The sequence below is a fragment of the Lepeophtheirus salmonis genome, chromosome 11 (genome assembly GCF_016086655.4).
Source record: "Lepeophtheirus salmonis chromosome 11, UVic_Lsal_1.4, whole genome shotgun sequence".
Taxonomy (NCBI): Eukaryota; Metazoa; Arthropoda; class Copepoda; order Siphonostomatoida; family Caligidae; genus Lepeophtheirus; species Lepeophtheirus salmonis.
The window spans coordinates 19638906-19661131 of record NC_052141.2 but is presented as its reverse complement, the minus strand read 5'-3'; the positions used below and the strand labels follow the sequence as shown (position 1 = coordinate 19661131).

Sequence of the window (22226 nt, the reverse complement as noted above, 5' to 3'; positions counted from 1 at the left end):
ATATATGAATAGCTTTGAATTTTTGAAATTTAACCCAAAAAATTAATATTCAAAATTTAATTTGTTTTAAAAAAATTTAATTTGTTATAAGCAATTGTAAATTTCATTGTTTTTTTTAAATGGCAATGAATTTTTGATTTTTTTTTCAAAAAAGTTATTTTTTGTCAACATCTGTATACTTTTGAATTTTTTGGAAAATGGATATGGATTTATGAAATCTTTTAACAAAAAAAAATAATTTTTTGCCAATAGCTATGAATTTTTGAAATAGTTTTGAAAATGGATATGGATTTATGAAATTTTTACACATAAAAGTTTTATTCTTTATTAATAGCTGTGGATTTTTGAAATATTTTTGTATAAAATTTTAATTTTTAGCTTTCGTTTCAAAAAATTCCAAAATCCACCCCAATATAATTCTGGGGACAACCCTGCTATTAGATGAATCAAATAAACCCAAACCCCACTCAGTCTCTACACGTGATATATGTTAGTATGTCAATCACAATTCTACTCTGACTCCAACAACAACATATATTTATAACTCCACAGCAAATATTTAGAGTTATTTTTAGATACTAATGATTTCTTAACAAGAATAAATGATAAATGAGAAGAAATCTGGAAAATAAAATGATTTATGCAAAACATTAAATTTCATATGACCTGTTAGTAGGTTCATGTTTAAAATTTTGAAACACAACTTACATCATCGTCAATTCATTACTAGAATCAGCCTAGACCGAGCTTTAAGTGAGACGGATCCATCGATTTAGAACGAATTTTTATTTGAAACAGGTACAAATCAAACTTCTTTCAGGGACCAAATTAGTTTGGTCCAATAAAAATCATAGATCGAAGCCCAACACCATATTGTTGCAAAAAAACATTAAGGTCAAACTACTTGTATTGCGATGACGTCTTTGTGTTTTTTTTTTAAAAAGCCCAATAGGCTTTATTTACTATTCTGACAAACAAACATTCGAACTGAATATTGCACACTCCTTACTCATAACTGGTATGAGTTATTGAAAAAACGATAATAAGAAAAACCACCATAAAAATCACAGTTTTTGTCTTCCAAATTAATGACCATTGGCAGAAAAATTAGCTAATACGTCAAGTTCTTTCTCTATTACACCTTCCAAATTTGTTGGTATGGATTTCTTGTTACATCTGTAAGATTTATTTCAACTTGCACTTTACTGATGAAGGCCTCTACCTTAAAGCCCTTGGGAAGATTCGAATCAGTGGCCACTTCCCCATCAGTTTCTAAAATCGAGACTTTTAGTTTTCCTTTTAATTTTACTTGACACATGCTTACTAAGGGATTCACCCTGTTACATTCGTAGAAAATATGTGCTGACGTTTCTTTTTTTTTGCTACAGATTGTGCAGTTCATCGATGACGTCTTCTTAAATGTCTGTAAAAATAGACTTTAAAGAGTTATAGAAAATAAACGTCCTTTTAACAAATGAAGAGATGGATTTGAGGGTGTAAATGATATAATAAAATTCCATTTATGTATATCAGGATTTCTTTCTTTGGATACGGAGGGAGAGGAATGTTTTGTAGACTTGAAAGGATTTATATCCTTAAATATATGTACCTTGAAGAAAAATAGAGGGCTCTAATTCATTTTGAAGTGACACTTATAACCCTCATCCTTGACCTATTAAAAAATGCTTCTTTAGGAGTTTTTTATGTTTATAAGTATGTACTTGATTGACATAATTCTTTAGACTCTTTTCTGGACTCCCATTATATATATAAATATATATTACAAAAGTTCTTTGCAAAATACCACCCTTTTAAAATAGTAAATAGTCAAATCCATGGTTTTATATATTATACATTATAAAATTAATTAATATTATATCAATATTTTTATTTGTATTCTCTGACCCACACTCTCAATCGGTGTTACATACATTATACAAAGTAAAATTGTGGACTTTTTGATAGCAAATAAAAAGAGTAAACTTTTGAAAGACTAAAACGTTGAGGCCTCATCATAGACTTCTTCATTTATATATCTTCCTTTTCTCCAAAATGATCTTCTTTAGCTGTAACCATGGCCTCCAACCTAAGCTCTAAAATCTCTACTGTACTTCTTTATGAAGGTCTCGGGTATTGCTGCCCGCTGGTGTCGACTGAAGCCTTGAAGTTATCCAAATTTCGGCGAAGGGTAAGAATGGCTCTCTTCTTGACAACACTTCAAAGTGTATAGTCAAGGAAATAACAGTCTGGGTAGGATGGTTGACAAACCGACGTTTATGATTTAACCAAGTCAACGATTGAGATCAATCTTTTATCAAATATGGCCTGGGTTGCTGTTAAAAATAGTTGTCGATGTTGTCGAACAAAAGAGGCCTTTCCTTCCCAAATCCATCATATTCTTTCTCAGAGTCCAATCCCTGATATTGAGAGCTTTAACATGCTGACTCATCGACTTGACCAGACTTCTAGGGATTGCAGTGTCCTTATCCTCCATGATACCGATTTTCCAACGTCTACCGCTTCCAGGGACCTCTCATGGCTATGAACTGAAGCTAATACGATTTTAATCTTGTACACAAGACTCCGGGAGGACCTTGTGACATTCATGATCTCCTCGATACTCACTCGATGTCTTCTATAGTATTTAAGCAAAGTTGGTCTTTTCGTGGATGTCTAATAAATCCAGGTACTTATGGTTGTTGATGAGCGAATTCGGCTTGTATAACTTAACTAACCCTCCAAAAATATACATTGTACAATTTTGATGTAAGTTTATGATGTCTCTGCGTTTTTCTCTAATCAGTGACAATCAGTGTAGATTGGTTATATAAGAATGAGCTCATGGTAAGCTGTACACACTTGAAAGTAATTATAGAAATTTATATTGCTAGATGAGAAGAATTGGTCTCAAATTGTGTAACACCCCCCTAATATTCCGCCTTTTTTCTGTTTCTTATCGTATGAAAGATTGCGTGAACCACTTAAGGTAACGACGTGACAAGTTACTAAGAGATTGTACAAGTTATTTTACACGTATACGGCAATTTCAGATTATTCCACTCATCATAAAAGCTGTTTTAAAAAATATTGTTTAAGTTGAAACGAATCGCCGGTCTTGCTAAAATGCAAACCCAAAACGGATACAACTTTCATAGACGAGTGCACCAAATAATCGCCCATTTTGTAGATAAAATACTTTGTACTACATACAAATATTCAGCTGGTTTTTATAATATTCATCCCTGTTTCTCCTAAAAACATAAATAACTAGAATGAGTACTCTATAGAGTTCAAAACCAGTTGGATATTTGTTTGTAGTATCTCTATTTGTTATCACAGTTATGGTCGATTATTTACGTTTTGTGTTGCATTGACCTTAGACTTCTGAAAATTTCCTGGGCTCTTACCAGGACCATATATAATCTTCGTACAAAGTTTGATCAAAATATATCGCTAACGTTTTGCGTAATCTTAGTGATTAAAAGACAAACCATAAACCTCGTTTCAACTTCGTTGGTAAAGGTAAAAACGTAACAAATATTTAAAAAAAAATGAATATGGAAAAGGTGAAAGGATTTTAATGGTATTTAATTTGAATTTATACAATAACTAAGTAAAGCATAGTATAATATATTCCTATGTTATTTAATACTATTTTTAAACTAAATGGCTTTGAAATAATTGAAAATGCCCAAAGATCTGATATGTTGTCGTATGAAGTCCAGTTTTTGAATATTCACTCCATGTCAACAATGAAAATATATAAGGACACATTTTCGAAGAAAATTACATATTGATTATCACTCATCAGTCATTAGTACAAAAGAACTTTTAGCTCTACAGCAGTACACATAGGTGCTTCAACAAGTACATGAAGATAAAAAAAAAACCAAACTTTTTTTGCGTTTTGGAAGGCAATACATACTTAATCCTGGTCCATACTTTGCCATTGTGACTAAAAATAATATGATATTTTATGTTAAAAATAAGTAAAAATATCAGTAAAATATTAATCAAAATAACAAGATATTTAAAAAAATAACAATCAAAAACAAACCATTTGGCAAATAAAGAAGCAGACATTGAAACAAAGGAATGTAGACACAATCAAGGCTTTACAGGATCATTCTATTAATGTTTGATTTGATGTTGAGTGGTTTCCTGATACTCGTTCACTTCTTTCCTGTCCTTGCTTATTCCTCTTAAGTTGTCATTAAAAATTACAGAGTCGGACATGGTTCAGGAGGGCTTTAACATCTCTAAAATACCTTCTCCTGCCCCTTTTTTGATGATTAGACTCATCATCAAAAATGTATTTAATGCTATAAATTGTTTGTCTGCACTCAACCAATCATGGAACGCGCTATCTAATCTTTCAAAATGTGCTAGGTGTGAATATGGAGGCGTGTCCACCTGACCCTTTGTTAGTTTAATTTTGAATCCAATTCAGTTGGAAATAAACAAGTACTGAGTAATAACTTATACACTCATTTTCCCCCAAAATGTAAGATATGAACATCTTTTACTAGGCTCTTTCTTATTCATTATGAAACACAGTTAAAATTATAAAAGTAATCCCAGCAATGGTGGTGTCCATAATTTTAAAAACGCTCTCCATTTATTCTTCAAAACGAGAGGGATTCTGCTAAGGCTCAAAAGAAATTATCATGTAATATGAACTATCTTTAGAATAGGAGATGTCGGAGAAGGAATGTTTATATCCAAAAGAGGTAAGAGCCCATACTTTGTATATAGTTGCTGACGCTACAATATAATCATCTTTTGTAAACAAAATAGCATTACAACACTATTATTCTATATTTGCCAAGAAAATTAAAGTCCTACAACCAATTGTGCCATTTAATCTGAGGTCGGCTACGATTTTAGTATCGTTGTGGAGGAAGTGTACTCAGGCCATCACACTGAATCCTTTATTTAAACAATTGAAATGAAGGAAAATCAGAAGAAGCATTTACAAAGTAATCGAAACTTTTAGTAGTACACTTCTTACATCTGCAAAAAATGGTCTACTCATTGTAAATTATCCGGTTCCCTAGAAGTTGCAAATAAATTTTATAAGAAGAAATTTGAAGAATGCCCTTTTTGCTATATAATGGAGACTGCTAATTGTTTCTTGTGGGGGGAGTGTTCTCTTTTAAATATAATATAGAGAGACGTTCATTGGGTTTTACAAGCTCTAAAATGATGACTCTTTGATCCTATTTATCGGAACAGAGAGTCAAGAAGTTAATACTCTCCATAAAAAAGCACATTAAACTTTTTCATACGATTTCATTATGACATAGGGGATAATGTATTTGTTTAATTGTATAAGCGTGTTTCTTTTTGCGTGTGTTAACTTCGACTTTGCTTAAAATTTGGAAATATATAAATGCCAAATAAAGGTAAAGTAAAACATTATGTTTATAGACAAAGTTGGTACACTGTACATAACTTTTTGTTATTAGAAAATACTGAAGTATCGATTTTTATCCAACTAATTTTTCAATAAACGACAAGATATTATAAAGCTAGGGCTGGTATTAAATATTAATTGGAGTCAAAAATATTTTGCAGAGCAAAATATTATTATGAAAAGAACAGAAGGAGACGAGTCAATTGAAGTATACTCTTGCATATACATAAAAAAAAGTAATTATCTAATGCGTAGGAGAAGTATAACTAAAATGATTATGGATTAAATTAGAATATCGTAAAAACAATGCCTTTTCTTGACATGTGACCATAATTAAACGGCCCTTTTTTTTTACTCTCATTAAAGACTTATCTAATTTTACATGTATGCCAAAATAAACAAACTGTTCTTGCTAATGACAGGAGGAAAGGAGTATAAGATAATGTAGACAACATAAAGAAAGGGCGGGCTTTTTTACATACTAATGAGGACATAATTCCTTTGTTCTAATATGATATGTAGCCATGTACATTATATATGGAGGAGCCCTTTGACTCATCATTCAAAACCGACATACGTAACAATAAGGGACATTATTAATCAATATACATTACTGCATTGCTATCATGCAAAATATTATGGAAAACTTCTTTGCGTGTTGCTAAATTTAAAAGATATTTGAACTTATTCGTTCTTGACAAAGAGTTTATGAAAGGAGAAACCGTGTGGTTACAGGGTGAGGACTCAAAAATTAGAATCCTGTTTGAGGCCGTCTGGCCTCAGTTCTATTGGTCTGATGATTTTGAATTGACGCCATTCAAAAAGCAGCTATTTGATGATTATTTTGTTTATGGTTGATCCAAAATGTCCGAGCAGTAAGCAAAACGACAGGTAGTGTTTGATTTCCTTCGCGCACTAGTCGTTCCCTGGGATTTGTTCTGAACAGGAGTAATGATTGTTTCTTGGTTGAATCAGGAGCTCAGGTAGAGGGAATCTTTAGGACCAAACATCTAGCTCAGGTCAAGGTCCTTGGCGTTCGCAAGCAGCAAAATACCTCCCTATTTATTCAAGGCCAACAAGAAAGTCAACACGGGCGTCACATACAAGGTCCTCAGGTACCATGTCTTGCCATGGGTGAAGAGCACATTACCCAACGACAAATTTGTGTTTACCCAAGACGGCGCCCTGGCACATACGTCCAAGAAGGTACAGTATTTCTGCTGGGAGAACATTGTTGCCCTAATGGGCGGAAGACTTCTGGCCTTCGTCCTTACCCCACGTGAACTCCTTGGGGTTCGCTGTATGGAGTGTCTTGGAGGGCAAGACGAACAAGACTTTTCACATAAATGTGAATGCCCTGAAGGCCGTAATCACAGAGGGGGTGAATAACTTGTCCTCGGATTTTATCAAGGCTAGCTGGGGTTCTTTCTGTGCCCGTATTGAAGCCTTCATTCAGAATAGAGTGGGACATATTGAATAAAAAGTGTAGGAAATGGTTAAATTACCATGTTTTGTTTGAAAATAAAAATATGGAGAAGTGAAATCGGGTTTTTAAATTTTCTAATTTTTGAGTTCTCACCCTTTAGTCGTGTGAATCGGTCCAAAAACTGAATTTTTTTCCTATTTGATCTTACGTGATTCTAAGCATATGTAGGTATGTTAACAACGTAGGGCGTGCTTTAAACATTTTCTTCTCTTGAAAGAGAGGGAAAATTGATATAAATATTGTGTACTATTGTTTAAAATATTTATTTATTTATTTTAATTTTCTTACATATTTAAATGTTTCAACAATCATTTGACAAATTTTAAAAAGCTGACGTGAACAATTTATGTGATATTGTATGTCAAAAAATTAATATAGAATCAAAGAAGCGGAAGAAATGAACTATTAATTTCTGTCGAAAAGTTCAAATGACTCTGTTGGCATCACTGAAATGAGAAGAAAAGTGTAAATCAAATAATAATTGTTATTGTCTTGAAATCCTTATTTTTTTTAATCGTTTAGCATACCACCTACATATTATATATCCAATATGAATAATACTTATTTATCAAAATACCATTTCAAATTGAATTAAAATATACAATCACATATGTATATCAATTTATTATAGATCCTTTTTTGACCAAATTTCTCATATGGTCCTTCGACGAAGTGTCCGTTTGGCAAAATGTTATTTGAGAAAATATTTTCGGCCTATTCTCCTAGACCCATCATGAACAAAACATATCTATAGGGACGGTTTTGGTTGGCCAGTAGGACACCCTCTATCTTTTCAAACCCGACAGAATCTCAAATTTTTAACTCAAAGAGAGAGATTTGAAAATCTGATAAAACCATTCAAATTTTTTTTGGCAACATTTCCTTATTATATAAATTTAACTTTCAGCCTAAATTTTAAATTTAATTATATTTTCAGTTGTAATACTCTTTTTAAATCCTATTGAGTTTTCACGAAATTCTACCGCCGAACATCTGCAGACAAGTCGTTTCGGACGTTAAGCAATCACTATAGAATCTGTCAATACCACATTTTAAATAAGACCAACACAGAGTATTTTTTTATCCAGACCAAACTTCTTAAAAGGACCGAACTAGCTCGACCCATTAAAGATCCTATAGGTCGTAGATCTATATAGCTGTTGCTATTGTACATAGTTCAACACCATTTGCAACCTTCCAAAAAGAGTATTGAAAAAGGGTCAAAATAAGTGTGTTGGTAGTGTGACAATTCTTTCCGACTATGGAATTGTTATTTAATAATTAATTGTTGGGAATTTGGGACAGTTTCTCAACAAGAGTTATTTTAAAAGCAGAAAAATTAACGGCATTATTGAGTTGTATGATTTGTTGTTTTATTGATTCTTGCTTCTAACTAGCATCGGGTTGTTGAACTTGAATTAAGTCTTATTAAACTGTGAACGCCCTTAAAACATCCCCACATGTTTTATACGAATGTAAGCCCTCCAGCCATTATATGATACATTGGACAAATCAACCGGTGACTAAAGTGCCGTTGAATCAGACAATATATAGGTCTTAAGCAATATGAAGGAAAGATCGGAGGATCTCTCGGACGATAATGAGATGAAAAGTGAAAAAAAATTCCACACTTCTTCATCTCCAGAGCTTTTCTTCCCCATCTAAACAAATGGTTTTAAATGAAGTGACTAGAGAAATCCTGATTTACATCGTAGTTTGACCTGCCATCAATGCAGACAAAAAACAATGGACACTCTGAGTTAACGGTCGAACGACAAATCATTCACCTTTTTCATTTTATTTTTAATATTATGTTATTTTAGTTTTACTAAGAGACTATAATTTTTATTTATTAGTATTATAAAACGGATCCCTTAGTCTCCGAATACTCTAACTTCCTTATCCGCATAAAGTTTTTTTTTAATTTTCTGCCCCTTTGTTATTTTATTAGATGATAGAATAAAACAAAGAATTGTCCAGGACTTGAGATTGGATAATGACTCTCTTTTGGCTTTCTTCCTTTTTTAAAAGAAAAGGTTGAGTGATTACAATTTAAATAACTTTGTAAAGTCCACCCTTTTTTCTCTCTTAGAAATGACAATTTATTAAATTTTTTTATATCAAAAAGTTTGCATTACTAACTGTTGTATGTTTCTAATTATTCTTTCCTAGGTTGCAATTAAACGAATGAAGCGGAAATACTACTCCTGGGAAGAGGCTATGAATCTTCGTGAAGTCAAATCCCTCAAAAAATTGAGCCATAACAATGTTGTTAAACTCAAAGAAGTTATTCGAGAGAACGATACACTATACTTTGTTTTTGAGTACATGAAAGAGAATCTCTATCAACTCATGAAAGAAAGATATGATCATGGTGATAAAATATTTCCAGAGTATAATATTCGAAATATGATTTATCAAGTAAGTAAATACAAATGCTAGCCTAATCGTATATAACCATATAAATCTTTTGCGTGTTCGTTAAGAAGTAACCTAAAATATTATGTTGCACATAAAATAAGAAATTAACAATGACGTAACGCATTATCGCATGTCTTCATAATTATAATTATAATCTAACTTTTTCTTATGGAACTGCAGTATGAAAAAGGTCAAGAAAGGGAACGTTTCAGAGTTGATACATATGGAATGTGTCAATATAAAAGCGAAATGGAATTGTTTTCGTGGAAATATACCAATTAGTTAATATAATACATTAAATTATCTTCTTTAAATTAAGGCTACGGAGTCGGAACATAAAATGTCCAACTCCGATTCCAGTATTTTGAACACTTTCGCCCCGCAACATTTTTTTATTATAATATTTTTCGTAGCCTACCAGCGCCGGTTTACCCGGCTTTGCCGGGACTTTAACAAATTAAAATTAATTAAGAATTCTTCTGTTTAATATAAAACAAAAATAAAGACCGTCAAATTTTCAGAATTATTTTCACTGCTTGTTGGTGTTGTAGCCTTTTTTTCAAAGGAGATTATAAGGATTAGGGACGAAAAATATTCCAGTTGTAATTTTTGTTCTCTCATCTTTCATATTAGTGTCAAAAATCCCTTGTTTTATTCTTTCTACTAATTTTTCTTTTTTAAATTTTATAATCTCCTTCGAAAAAAAAAAAAAAAAAAAACCAAGAAAAGTGTGAACTGATCCGTACAATTATGAAGCCAGTATATTTCTTCAAATTTTACGTTATTTATCTTTTGTTTTATATGAAGCTAAGTAGTCCTTTGTTTGTCAAAAAATTCATTCATAGAAAAATGCTATTTTAATGCAAAAATAGACTACCTAAAAGGTCAAAAACTGCATCCTGAAGCATTTTTGGAGCCTTTAGAACCTACATGAAAAGTTTCAGCAAAATCTAATAATTGGCTTTGGCGTGATTCCAGGACATACACACACAAAGATATTCATATTTAATTTATACGCAGTAATGAAAATCTGGTATATTTGTTAATGTAACGTCATGTACATTATTCTTTCTCTCCTCCAAAAAATTCTTCAAATTGTCAGGACTACCATGTTAATTTTCGGTTTCTTTATTCACTTGCCCATTCTACACTGGATATTCATAATTATAGATATACAAATGTAGAGTTCTGTCAGTCCTGATGTAGGACTAAGGACTCCCGTCTAGTTCAGCCTTGGTCCGGTCCTCAAACTTATAAAGTTTGGTCCTGGATGACCTCACTCTACCTTATTTTTATTTTTTTTTTAATCAGTTCTAGTACTGACAATTCGAAGGACCAATAGTCTTAAGGACCGATCCCAAGGACTGATATCACCAGTCATAAGAATGGACTGGACTAAACCGAATAAACATCCACTACAGGGGCGTCCGTAGGGCGTGGGCTTGAGGGGCCGTAGCCTTGTCTCCCAAATTAAGGCATTTTTGAAAATTTCCCACAAAAGATTCAATTTTTTCGAAAAAGGCTATATTGATTTTACCTTTTTTTTCAAAAAAGGTAATAGTTCATATTTTCTCACCAAGCCCCGGTCCAAGGGAATCCTGCGGACTCCCTTGGACTGACACAGCACTAGATATAATATGTAAGTACTAGTGAATGTAGAGACTGTAAATGTATATTTATTTTATAGCTATAGGTAGTTATTAAAAGTATTTAGTAAATAACAGAATGAACAACAAAAGAAATGTATCAAAAGTTTTTACTTCGACTTCTTGCTAGTTCATTTATAAGTTTTATCCATAATTTATGTACTCATATCCATGGAACAACAATGCACACACCTTCTTATTGCAAAGTTAAATTTTACACGGTTGACATTCACTATGTATTAGCTAGAATAATATGTCATGAACTAGCATGGCTAGAAACTACGCTCTGCGCAACATAATAATTTATATTTGAGAGATGTTCAGGAATTGGGATTGTATCAACTATAGACTATAGAGAACGTATAAAAGCCGTTTAAAATATGCATGGCGATAACATAAAAGCAGGCTGGAATTTTTTGGATAAAACAAATAAAATTGTAGAATAAGTTTTTTACTTGAATGCAAAACCAAAGAGGATTTTTTAATGAGTCAAATACAATATTAAACCACTGAAAAACCGGTCATCAAGTTATTAATATGTTTGATATTTGTTTACATTTTACGATGAATATATTATATACAAGCTCAATCAATTTGGATTGTGCTGTATTTAAACTTTAAATCGAATTTTGATATCATCAATATAATCCATTTCAGTTAGTTTGGCTTTTTTCTTAATCAGCTAATCCCTTTCTTCTTTTCGTTATTCAAGCAACTTCAATACTTATACTCTCTTCTTCAATCATAATTTTCATGTCACATAGTCTCAGAATCTTTTATGATCAGTGTCATCAAATAACTGATTTTTATCAGGTTCAGTTAACCTTAAAAATTGCAGCTCCTAGGAACTAAATCACTTTTTTGAATAAATATGAACTATAGTACTCATATCAACGGGTATGCTTATCACACTGCCGCAAGTATCCAAGCATGCTTTTAGGTTATTGCCACACATATGTAGAGTAAACTGTTTTTTTATTTTTACCTTTCAAGTCTCATAATTTTAAAGTACTGCATGCCTATAATTTATGACCATTTAGAAAAGGGAAAACACAACTTTACGAACAATCAATTTAAGCTTAAGATAATTCATAAGTTAAAATTACAAAAATCATAAAAATTTTTGTGGCCAGAAACGGAGTTGGTACAAATTTTCTGACTCCTATTTCTGACTCTGCAGACTTGCATTAAATGATATTAACAAATTTTAAAATGCAATGTTAAACAAAGAAATAGATTGAATTTCATTTAAAAAAATAATTAATTAAATCATTAAATTTTAAATGAGAATCATCATAAAAAAGCTGAAAGCCTTACTTTTATTTCTCATTATTAGACTTAGAATTTGTGAGCCCAATCGGTCACAAAATTCTTCATTTTGACCTTAGATATGAATTTGGGAAATTATTTTACAAAAAAAAGTATTTTTTTAAACAGTCGATTTTTGAAATTTTGTTTTAAAAAATTAAATTTTTTGAGAATAGCTGTGGAATCTTATTTTTTTTTTTTCTAAAAAAATTAATATTTGAATTGTTTTTCTAAAAATTTAGTTTTTGTAAATAATGCAAATTTTTGTAATTTTTTCAAAAAAAATTTAATTTTTGAAACTTTTTTCCCATTTTTTTTTCTAAAACAGTTAATTTTAAGGTCTTCATAATGTCCAAGGTGGTCCTCCCGGCGTGGATTTAATAGTCTATGAGGGGTCTTCTTGCCTTCATCGTGATAAATACATAATTTTGTTAATAATATGTATATCAATCAAAGGCTTAGAATTCTTCCATTCAAAAAAAAAAAAATAATAATAATAAAAGCATTTATACATATAAAAAACCTCATAATAAATAATACCAATTTATTAAAGAACTTTCTTCATTTCAAAATACCTTTAAACTATTTATGGTAAGGATATATAATGAGTGTAATTATAAAGAAATTTGTAGAAATTTATAGACCCTAATTATCTTATTGAACATTGACAAACCATTTGTATCAGCTCTCAATAATAAAAATAATCGCTTTTTAATTGAGACTTACAGAAATAATAATTTTATTTTTCTTTTTTTCCCCCAAGGTACTTCAAGGTCTGGCATTTATGCACAAACACGGATATTTTCATCGAGATATGAAGCCCGAAAACCTTCTTTGTACGGGCCCAGACGTTGTCAAAATAGCAGATTTTGGATTAGCACGAGAAATTCGTTCTCAACCTCCTTATACAGACTATGTCTCTACTCGCTGGTATCGCGCTCCTGAAGTCCTTCTCCGTTCAACTCAATACTCTGCTCCCATTGATATATGGGCAGTTGGATGCATCATGGCAGAGCTCTACACCTTTCGACCCCTTTTCCCGGGTAACTCTGAAATCGATGAAATCTTTAAAATATGTTCTGTTCTCGGAACACCGGATAAAAGAGATTGGTCAGATGGCTATAAACTTGCAAATGAAATGAACTTTAAATATCCTGCATTCGCCCCAACACCTCTCTCCTCCATTGTTCCAAATGCTTCAAAAGAAGCAATTGATCTCATGACGGATATGTTACGATGGAATCCCGCGAAACGACCTAGTGCCTCAACCTCTCTACGCTATCCTTACTTTACCCAACACATTAATCCAAACACTGGGATTCAAAAAAATATTGTACAAACATATGGAAGGAAGTCTGGAGCGATTTTGGAGGGGCGTCGATCCCGATGGGGTGGTAATGAGAATGAGGATAGGGAATTTAATGATTTGTTTCACAAACAAAATCCTCCAGGATATCATAATGGTCATCATGGGAACAACAATGCTAAAACTCTGGGCGAAAAATTGCCCTCAATTAATAATAACAATATGCGCAAAAGTGCGAATGCACAGCACTCAAGAGTCCCTCCCGTCAATTATAGTGGGAGTAATCGAAGCTCTCCTTCTGGAAGTGGTAGTAATAATAACAATAGCAACAACAATAGTAATGGCAGCAATGGGATACAGAGATCCCCTAGTGCAGGACTGAGTGGAAGAGTGGACTGGAAGGCAAAGTATCTTAAGTAAAAGGAAGCTTATTTTTCATCAACCTCATTCTGTGATAACTTTAACTTACTTAAAACAAAAATAAATTTATTGAATAAAGATTGACAAACACTTTGGGTAAACTATGAAAAAATTTATCTAGTTTGTATTATGAGCAGAAATATACGCTGTAAGTTTACAAGAGACTTAATGAATATGTATATATTTTTTGTATGATATTCTTAAAAAGTTGACTAATAATACTGATTATTGATTCATAAACCCCTATGCAATGTATTATTGTATTTTTATTTGAATATATATATATACTGTACATATATAGATAATGATTATTTGCCTACCTGCAATTTAAGAATGATCGATATCATCTTAATTGACAAATTTATGCCTAATTCGTAAATAAAAATTAGTCAATAAATATATGTATTTATATAAATTATGCTAATTTTATTTTCCATTTCATCCATGATCCAGGAGGATACGTCTTTTAAATGAAGGGGTCTAGGAAGTGTTGTGTCGGTCCTAATTTATTCGGTCCAGTCTTAGGACCGGTCCCTAACTATCGGTCCTTGGAATTTTTCATAAAAATATCCATGGCTTATTGAGCCAAATAAGATATATGAATTATGTATTAAGATTATTGCACATATCTTGCAAAAGTATTATATTTGTCATTATAATATACATAGTATAATACGAACATATTCTTTTGGTACTTAGTTATATAATTTATTCTATTATTATGCAGAATAATTAAAAGGAGGAAAACCACCTTCAATTGACGTCATGAGGGATCAATTTTACCTTATTTAAGGAACAACAAGCGGGACTGGATTAAATGGCACCAGAATGGACTGGACCGTGGTCCTAAATAAGTACCAACACAACACTAGCTCTAGTTAACACTGTCGATAACACGGGTCTTTGACCCAGATCCGAAGAACCGGGGCACAGAAAAAGAAAATGTAATGTCTGAAAAGATCTGAGACTTGAACCTACTAGGGAACTTGGATCTTTTTTTGGATCTTAAAAAAAGATCTTAGTGATTTTCTACATCTTAAAAAAATCCTAGTGATTTTCTGGATCGAAAAAAAAGATCCTAGTGATTTTCTGGATCTTAACAAGCTTATAGTATTGCTAAATAAAGAGGTTTTGGATCCGAAGTTCTCGAGTGGGGTAGAAGTAAATTGGGGTTCTCATTTACTCTATGTAATAATCTAAATTATTTTTATAGCGTAGAGAAATATGCACTAAACAACTGCTTACTCAACAATGGTTAGAATAAATTCAAAGCAATAACAAAAAAAATATCCCTTTTTTAAAGGCATATTAAAAGTTACTTTATTTCCATTGAATAAATACAAATTATTCTAAGAAAAAATGTTTAAACAGTATCTCATGTCCAATTTATATTTAGTTTCAAGTCTAAGCCAATGAGTTCTAATCATAGGGATAAAATATAATCGAGGTGGGCTCAAAAAGTAAGGTATTTTTTAGATATTCATCAATATTCATGTAATCCCTTTCAACGGAATCCCTCTCAGATACTACAATACATTTGTACCAACACTTTTTCTGATACTAGAACCACGTCTCATAAGCACTTCTCAGTATAACCTTATGCTTGTCCAGCGAAACATTCTTTATCTCATCAATCGTTACAAATCTTCGTCTTTTCATAGGTCACTTCTGTTTTGGGAACATGGAAAAGTCACAAGGGGGCAAATCCTGGTGTTTGAGTCATTGCTGTGATACTATTTTTGGCAAAAAATCTCGACGATTCTTTTGTTCAAAATTAAGGAGTTTCCGAACAAACTTCTCTGACACTCGTCTCATGCCCAAAATGTTCGAAAAAAAATAAAATATGGCACGAGCCAATCGATATGTCAATATCCTCAGTAACTTTTCTGATAGTGATTGGACTGTTTTTATTTTTATTGACGTGCTTGGACGTCCAGAACGAGGCTTAACATTGGCATCTTCCTGGCCATCTTGGAAGAGTTTGTACGACCTGTAAATATCTTTTTTATAATTAAAAGTTTCACCTTATATATCATTATCAACATTTCAAGTGTTTTTGGAGAACTTAATTGCTTAAACATTAAACTTGATGCAAATTCTTTGATCCATGTTATTTAATAGCAAAAAATCTCCAAACCCTCAAATGCTTCTAACCGCTATGCCTCTCACAAACAAACTTAGCATATTATATAGCTGAAATATCAAATATTTGTTCGTGGTGAGTTTACTAACATACAAAAATTGAGAATATCAAATGTACCATGTCCGCAAAATTTGATAAGTCACCTTACTTTTTGAACACACCTCGTGGAATAATGATGTGAAAAAGTAGTTGACCCCGTCAAAAAAGAACAAATACTTTATATACATATGTTTTTAAAATGTTTATTTTAATAATAATAATTTATTACCATAATTATATAAATTTAGAGGTATCAATAGGTTAATAAATATTTTTGAGCAGATTATTGTATGAATTATATTGATATTTTATTCCAATTTTTAAATTTAAATATAATTATATATAGGTTTTCAATATATGAATGATGGATATTGGAGAATATTTTGACTATAATTCAATTCCAGAATCAATAATCATAGATTCTTAAAACAAATAAGGTTTTGGAGCATGCTTCAACCTTTAGTCCCTTGAATTTTCTCGCGCTCACGTTTACCCAAATGATATATAAACTCTACGTTCTTACTAAAATATGAAATTAACACGGTAGATCTATGAGACTATTTATATCAGACTGTAACACCAATTAATTAACCTTAAAAGGAATCATTCAAAAAAGTATTAATGATCCTCCTGATCTGTGATACAAATATTCAGATTTATGATAGACCTATAATATAAATTAGTACTAATATTAAAACACTTAAGTGAAAAAACATATATGGTCCTTGTTGGGATATTCCTCAATCTAGTTACTGCTCTAGATGTACAATTATAGGCCACACAAGTCAGCATGTTCAACTTGGGACTATTTATTCATCTTATTTAATAATATACATCTGTAGTAATACTATTTAAGGGTTTTAGGTGATGTAATGACAAATAGATTTAAATTATGTATTTAATTTGAAAAAAAAAAAAAAAAATGTTGGATCTAATAGCAAAAATACTACTTTTTCGAACATGTTTGTCAACTATCAATTTTCTCTTGTCTGTTGTCGCAACGTCAAAAAAATTTCCTTGCTTTTACTCAGTTTCTCTATGATCAGTATCATCACTCTATTTATTTTTATCTATATGGTTCTAATATTATCTGGAAGAAAACTAGATCAAATTAAACAACCTGTTGAGGTGAAAAACAATATTTTTATTAATGATAAATGGAACTTGGTGAACTCATATTCACTTTGTAAAATTATAATTAATAATTACAATAATTGTCGTAGTTGTAATTTTTTTCAACATCCCGTAGTATTTTAAGCAACTCCTCAATCTTTTGACAATATTTGAAATCACATAAATGTGTTCTTGAGCAAATAATAATAGGTTGACTGAATGTATAGAATACAAAATGGAAGTAGATTTATGTTAAAAGGTTTCCCAACAAAAAAATCTCAAAAATTATTAAACTAGTTATTAATACTGATTACCTTCAAAAATAAAGTATCAACTTCAGTTCGTATTTGACCTTGATCATTATACAGTAAGTTTCATTCAAATAATGAATTAATATAAAATATTATTCTTCGATTGATCTACAGATAATAGTGTGATTAATTCATAAAGTCAGTAGAGTCCAGTGTATTTTCACAATTAGGCAAATGGATTCAGAGCCACGGTCACGAAATATTACTCCAAACTATATATTAGGAATAGTTGATTCTAAGAAATGTGTAGTTTTAATTGAACTGTTTATGTTGAGATATTTTGGTATTCGAACACATTGTCTAAGCTTTTAAGTCCTTGTCAAGTATTGAGTCTTCCAAATAGAAGTTTGAATAAAAGCCGAGTCTGAAGCCTCAAATTCAAGTCTCATTTCTGGTCCAAATATTCATAAAAGATGTTTCTATCAAAAAAAAAAAAAGAATGATTATATAGAGGCAGAGAGTAATTACATTTATACGAAAAGTTCATTTCCGAAATAAATCAAGTTTCTTATAAATACTTTATCTAGTTCATAAAACTTAAACAAATAGAATTCTGGAACATAATCATTTAATATGAACTATTTATATATGATGTATTCATTATACTTTTCAATGAAATCCTAATTTACAATTTAAATTATAAACATACGATGTTATTATGAAGTGAAATCAAATTGAAAGAGTTAATTAAATTTGTAAGAAAAATATCTTATGTTTCTTAGAATAAGGAAGATTCATTTTAGAACGGAATATTTTAAAAGCTCACGCAACCTCAACCATTTTTTGTATTTTTATTTTCAAGCCATGGGATATATCTAAAGAGCAAACTAAAAACAATATATTATCCACAAGGTAGTGTGACTTACTGTAGCTTTAGTTAAAATAAGTATTGATGGCTTGAGGGCGATAGTGTTGCGTAAAACTGTGGTGCCCCCACCTCCCTGTATGCTTGAGTAATTATAACTTAAAAAATTTATAGTTAAATTAATATTTCATATATGTCAATTTGATATTTTTAACTTGTATGTATGCCATCGTCTTGTGTCCATGGGTGCTCGAGCGAAGGATCCTTGTAATTCCTTGAAATAAAAGCATATGTCTTAAATGACGGATTGCTCTGAGATGAGAATACGTTAATGGTTTACTCTGGAGGCAATCACCAACCTCTGTGTTATGTAAACAACACTTCAAGCCAGAAGATCTCCAAGTGGCAATACAAACTCTAGCTTTCGTGGGGGGAAAAGAATATCCGGATATAGAAAGAGATGCAGTCTCATCCCCTTTTCTTTGGTCACAAATAAGTAAAATCCGGTTGAGGAAAATCATCGTTTGATCAACATTGAAAATGGTGCAAGTTTAAAGTCTTTAAATCTTCCTATGAAATTTTAATTTATAAATCCGTACCTTTTTATAGAATGGTAACATAATTACTGAGCGTATTTTAAGTCCAACACAAGACGAAGATGACCCATCAGATCCGTTAACAACAAATAGTTAATATGTTCTCACTACCTGTACCAAAGAAGACCTCCTTCGACCTATATTATGTATCCCAAAATTTTTTAATAATCCATCAAGTAGATTAATAAAATAATATTTATCATGGGATATTCTATAGAAGGATACTACAGATGTATTTTAAATCAGCATCGGTTGCCAGATTGGTATAGAAACTATGTCTGGGATCCCGACAACTTGGCCTCTGAAGTCACCGTTTCGTTGATAAGAGAAACTACGCTTTATTAGATCGGATTTCCTCCCACCTGTCCTTGTGCCTCGTTTGTTGAGTTCTGTTCTCAACGCCAATAAAGTCCAGTTTGAATGCATAGTGTTGAAATGACTATTTTATTTACTAATTCTCACTAATATTGCAATATTCAAACAAGAAATCAAATAGACTTCAATCAACTAATTTGAAATTACCCAGAAACAATGGATTCGAAAATAAATAACTGCATTTCTACTCCTAATTAAAAAAAAAAAAAACAATTATACGTTAAATACTAAATAAATAAATTGAAATGGATTTCAGGATACAAAAATAGAAATAAAAGGATCATTTCGTTATTTAATATATGTCAAATATGAACATTAAAAATAAATGTCAAATTGATAAGTTAAAGTCCTGAGTATCCAATTCAAAAAGGCTAGAAAATTTACTAGTTATTTCTTTACATTGCACAAGATATCAGAGAGCCCACTATAGATGATATTGTGTTTAGATTTCTATTAATTTTATGAAGATAAATTCTTTATAGTTGTTTACTGATGCCGTGTCATTATTTAGGAGCTTGAAAGTCATCATTCCTCAATCAAAATTATCTTGACTTTTGTGAGAAAAAGTGATGGTCACTTTTCTCAACTACGTGTCAATGAGTAATTCATGCATGGACTTATATTATTTATCTTGGTGAGTCAGTCCATATTCACTAAAGAAATAGATTCCCAGGATTTAACTTCTTTGACAAGGTTGTTCATTGACATGTTGGTAATTGTCTCCTTGATGGTGGAAAACAGAGTGTCCTATAGAGGATGAGCTGTTGATGTATTTCAGACTCAACGTAGCCTCAGACAAAATAATCCATTGGATTACTGGGGAGACATATTTCCATCCAAATGAAGTCATAGCAGTGTTCAGGCGGAGAACGGATCTGGGATCATCAGTCTTCAGAAGAGCCTACCAAATCTTTTGAATGGTCGGGACGGGGACGGCAGTCACATTAGAAGCCTTTTAGTTAAAAATCTCCATGTTTTTGTGGACAAAAATCATTGAGATGGAGCAACGGCGTTCCTCCACTATAAATTCAATCTTCTTTATATCTGTAGCAGTTGTTATTGTTTAGCTTTATAAGTATAAAGTAATCACAAAGACGTAAAAGAAGAAAAGTAACGCTCATGATTTATTGGGGAGTTTTAAATATAAATCCTTTTTCTACTCGGATAATAATGGATGACTGATATCGAAGTAATTCCTGCATATATCATCGCTAGTTAGGGTGAGAGATTTGTGTTTATTTCAGTTTTTTATAGCTACTTACAGCTCTTATAATAAACTGTCATGACAGCTAAGCTGCTCTCCCACAAAATATTCTTTAAATTGTCAGAGTTACAGCGTTTATTTTCGGTTTTTTTTTTTAATGGCATACCAGTAGGCCATATTTTATATAACTTTACGTATTGGTGATATCCAAGTTGATGTTTAGCCACCAGTTTAAGTTAGACGTTGTATTTCCAACTTGTAACTTTAACCATAATCCGCATGTTCATGACCTAGTGGTTTTTTTATCCATTTAAATGTAAGACGTCTTACTATATAGATGTTTTCATTCAAGGGCTAGCAAGCTAATCCAATGAAACGTCCTGAGAGCTGCGCTCCTCCCAAAAATTCTCCTAATGATGAGAGTGACCATGTTTATTTTCATTCATTTTAACATACTCGCGGATAATAATATTTTCTATGTATAAATTATTTACCAAAATGCTATACTAAAGTGTTGAAAAATATGTGTGTAAGTTTTTTCTTATTTCGTTAAATCTTTTTAAATTGTTCTCCTTTGCACATTTTTACTTATTCATAGATAAATTATTGATTTTAGTCTATAATAAATACAATATTTCCGTGAATATCTTTTTAAATATTGAAACTAACTTGTTGAACTGGATTTCAGGTGTTGAACACCCAACAAAATTAGGTTCTCACTTCCTCTGGACAGGCTCTCCAACTTCTTTATTTTCTTTGACACTCCCCGATATCTACATATTCGGAAGAATTGGATAACAATAATTTTAGGCTTTTTTATTCCATGTTTTTTTGTTGGAAAATTGTGTGATACAACAAATGTAACGTCATGGTCATCCATTTTTCAATTTGAATATGAGATGTTATATTATATTTTTATTTTTTAAAAGTCACTACATAAATAACACAATGGACCAATTAGGGAGAGGGATTTTGTACAAATGAATTGAAGCCAATAATCAAATTTTATCAATGTGTGCAAAATCCAAAACTAATTTCAGTTTTTCTCTCAGTCATCTGAATTCTGAAATATCTGGGATTATAGTAATCTGTTGAAATTATCGTTTAGAGTCATTTTTTACTCTAAAGCCAATCTCCAAATTAAAAGTAAGATAAAGTGTTTTTTTTATTAATAAAAAGAGTTTTGATTGATTCCATATCTTGTTTAAAATCGATATATTTCCATTTTCAGGCCGACAAAAAAAACAAAAAAAACTCTTCTTTAGACCCTCATAACTTATTTATAATGCATATCGATAAGGAATATCATAGAAAAATATTTTATACCTAATTAAAAAAAAAGAAAAAGAGATATATCTTAAAAATATATATTTCCAAGGATTTCAGTGGCCTGGCTTGCCTTTTCGCCCTGTCCAAAGAAAAAAAAAAAAATATTACGTATTTTCTCTTTGCTGGTTTCCATCTGTGACGTACGCTCAAACAATACTAAGTCATACAATCACAAGGCTCAGTTAATAGTTTTTTTTTTTACGAAATATTATCTTTCTAATACAATCCAAGGTAAACCGATCAGACTTATGCAACACCAGATCACCAAGACAATGAAGAAGTCAAACAAAGCCACGTATTTATTTCAC

The 22226-nt window shown here is 31.3% G+C and overlaps 1 protein-coding gene and 1 long non-coding RNA gene across 2 annotated transcripts in view; one reads left to right on the top strand and one right to left on the bottom strand.

Annotated features, from left to right (window-relative positions):
- The window catches only part of LOC121126413 (serine/threonine-protein kinase ICK), a 36624-nt gene extending 22206 nt beyond the window's left edge, over positions 1–14418 (top strand). Inside the window, exons 2-3 of the mRNA XM_040721737.2 lie at positions 9075–9323; positions 13041–14418. Coding sequence (XP_040577671.1) covers positions 9075–9323; positions 13041–14003 — 1212 coding nt within the window. The 3' untranslated portion in view covers positions 14004–14418. The remainder of the gene's footprint in view (positions 1–9074; positions 9324–13040) is intronic.
- A 4434-nt stretch (positions 14419–18852) lies between these two features.
- On the bottom strand, positions 18853–20425 carry LOC139906587 (uncharacterized). The gene is made up of 3 exons (XR_011782221.1): positions 19785–20425; positions 19041–19575; positions 18853–18984 (listed from the first exon to the last, which is right to left on the bottom strand). It is a non-coding gene; the product is annotated as an uncharacterized lncRNA (long non-coding RNA).
- Between the last annotated feature and the right edge of the window lie 1801 nt (positions 20426–22226).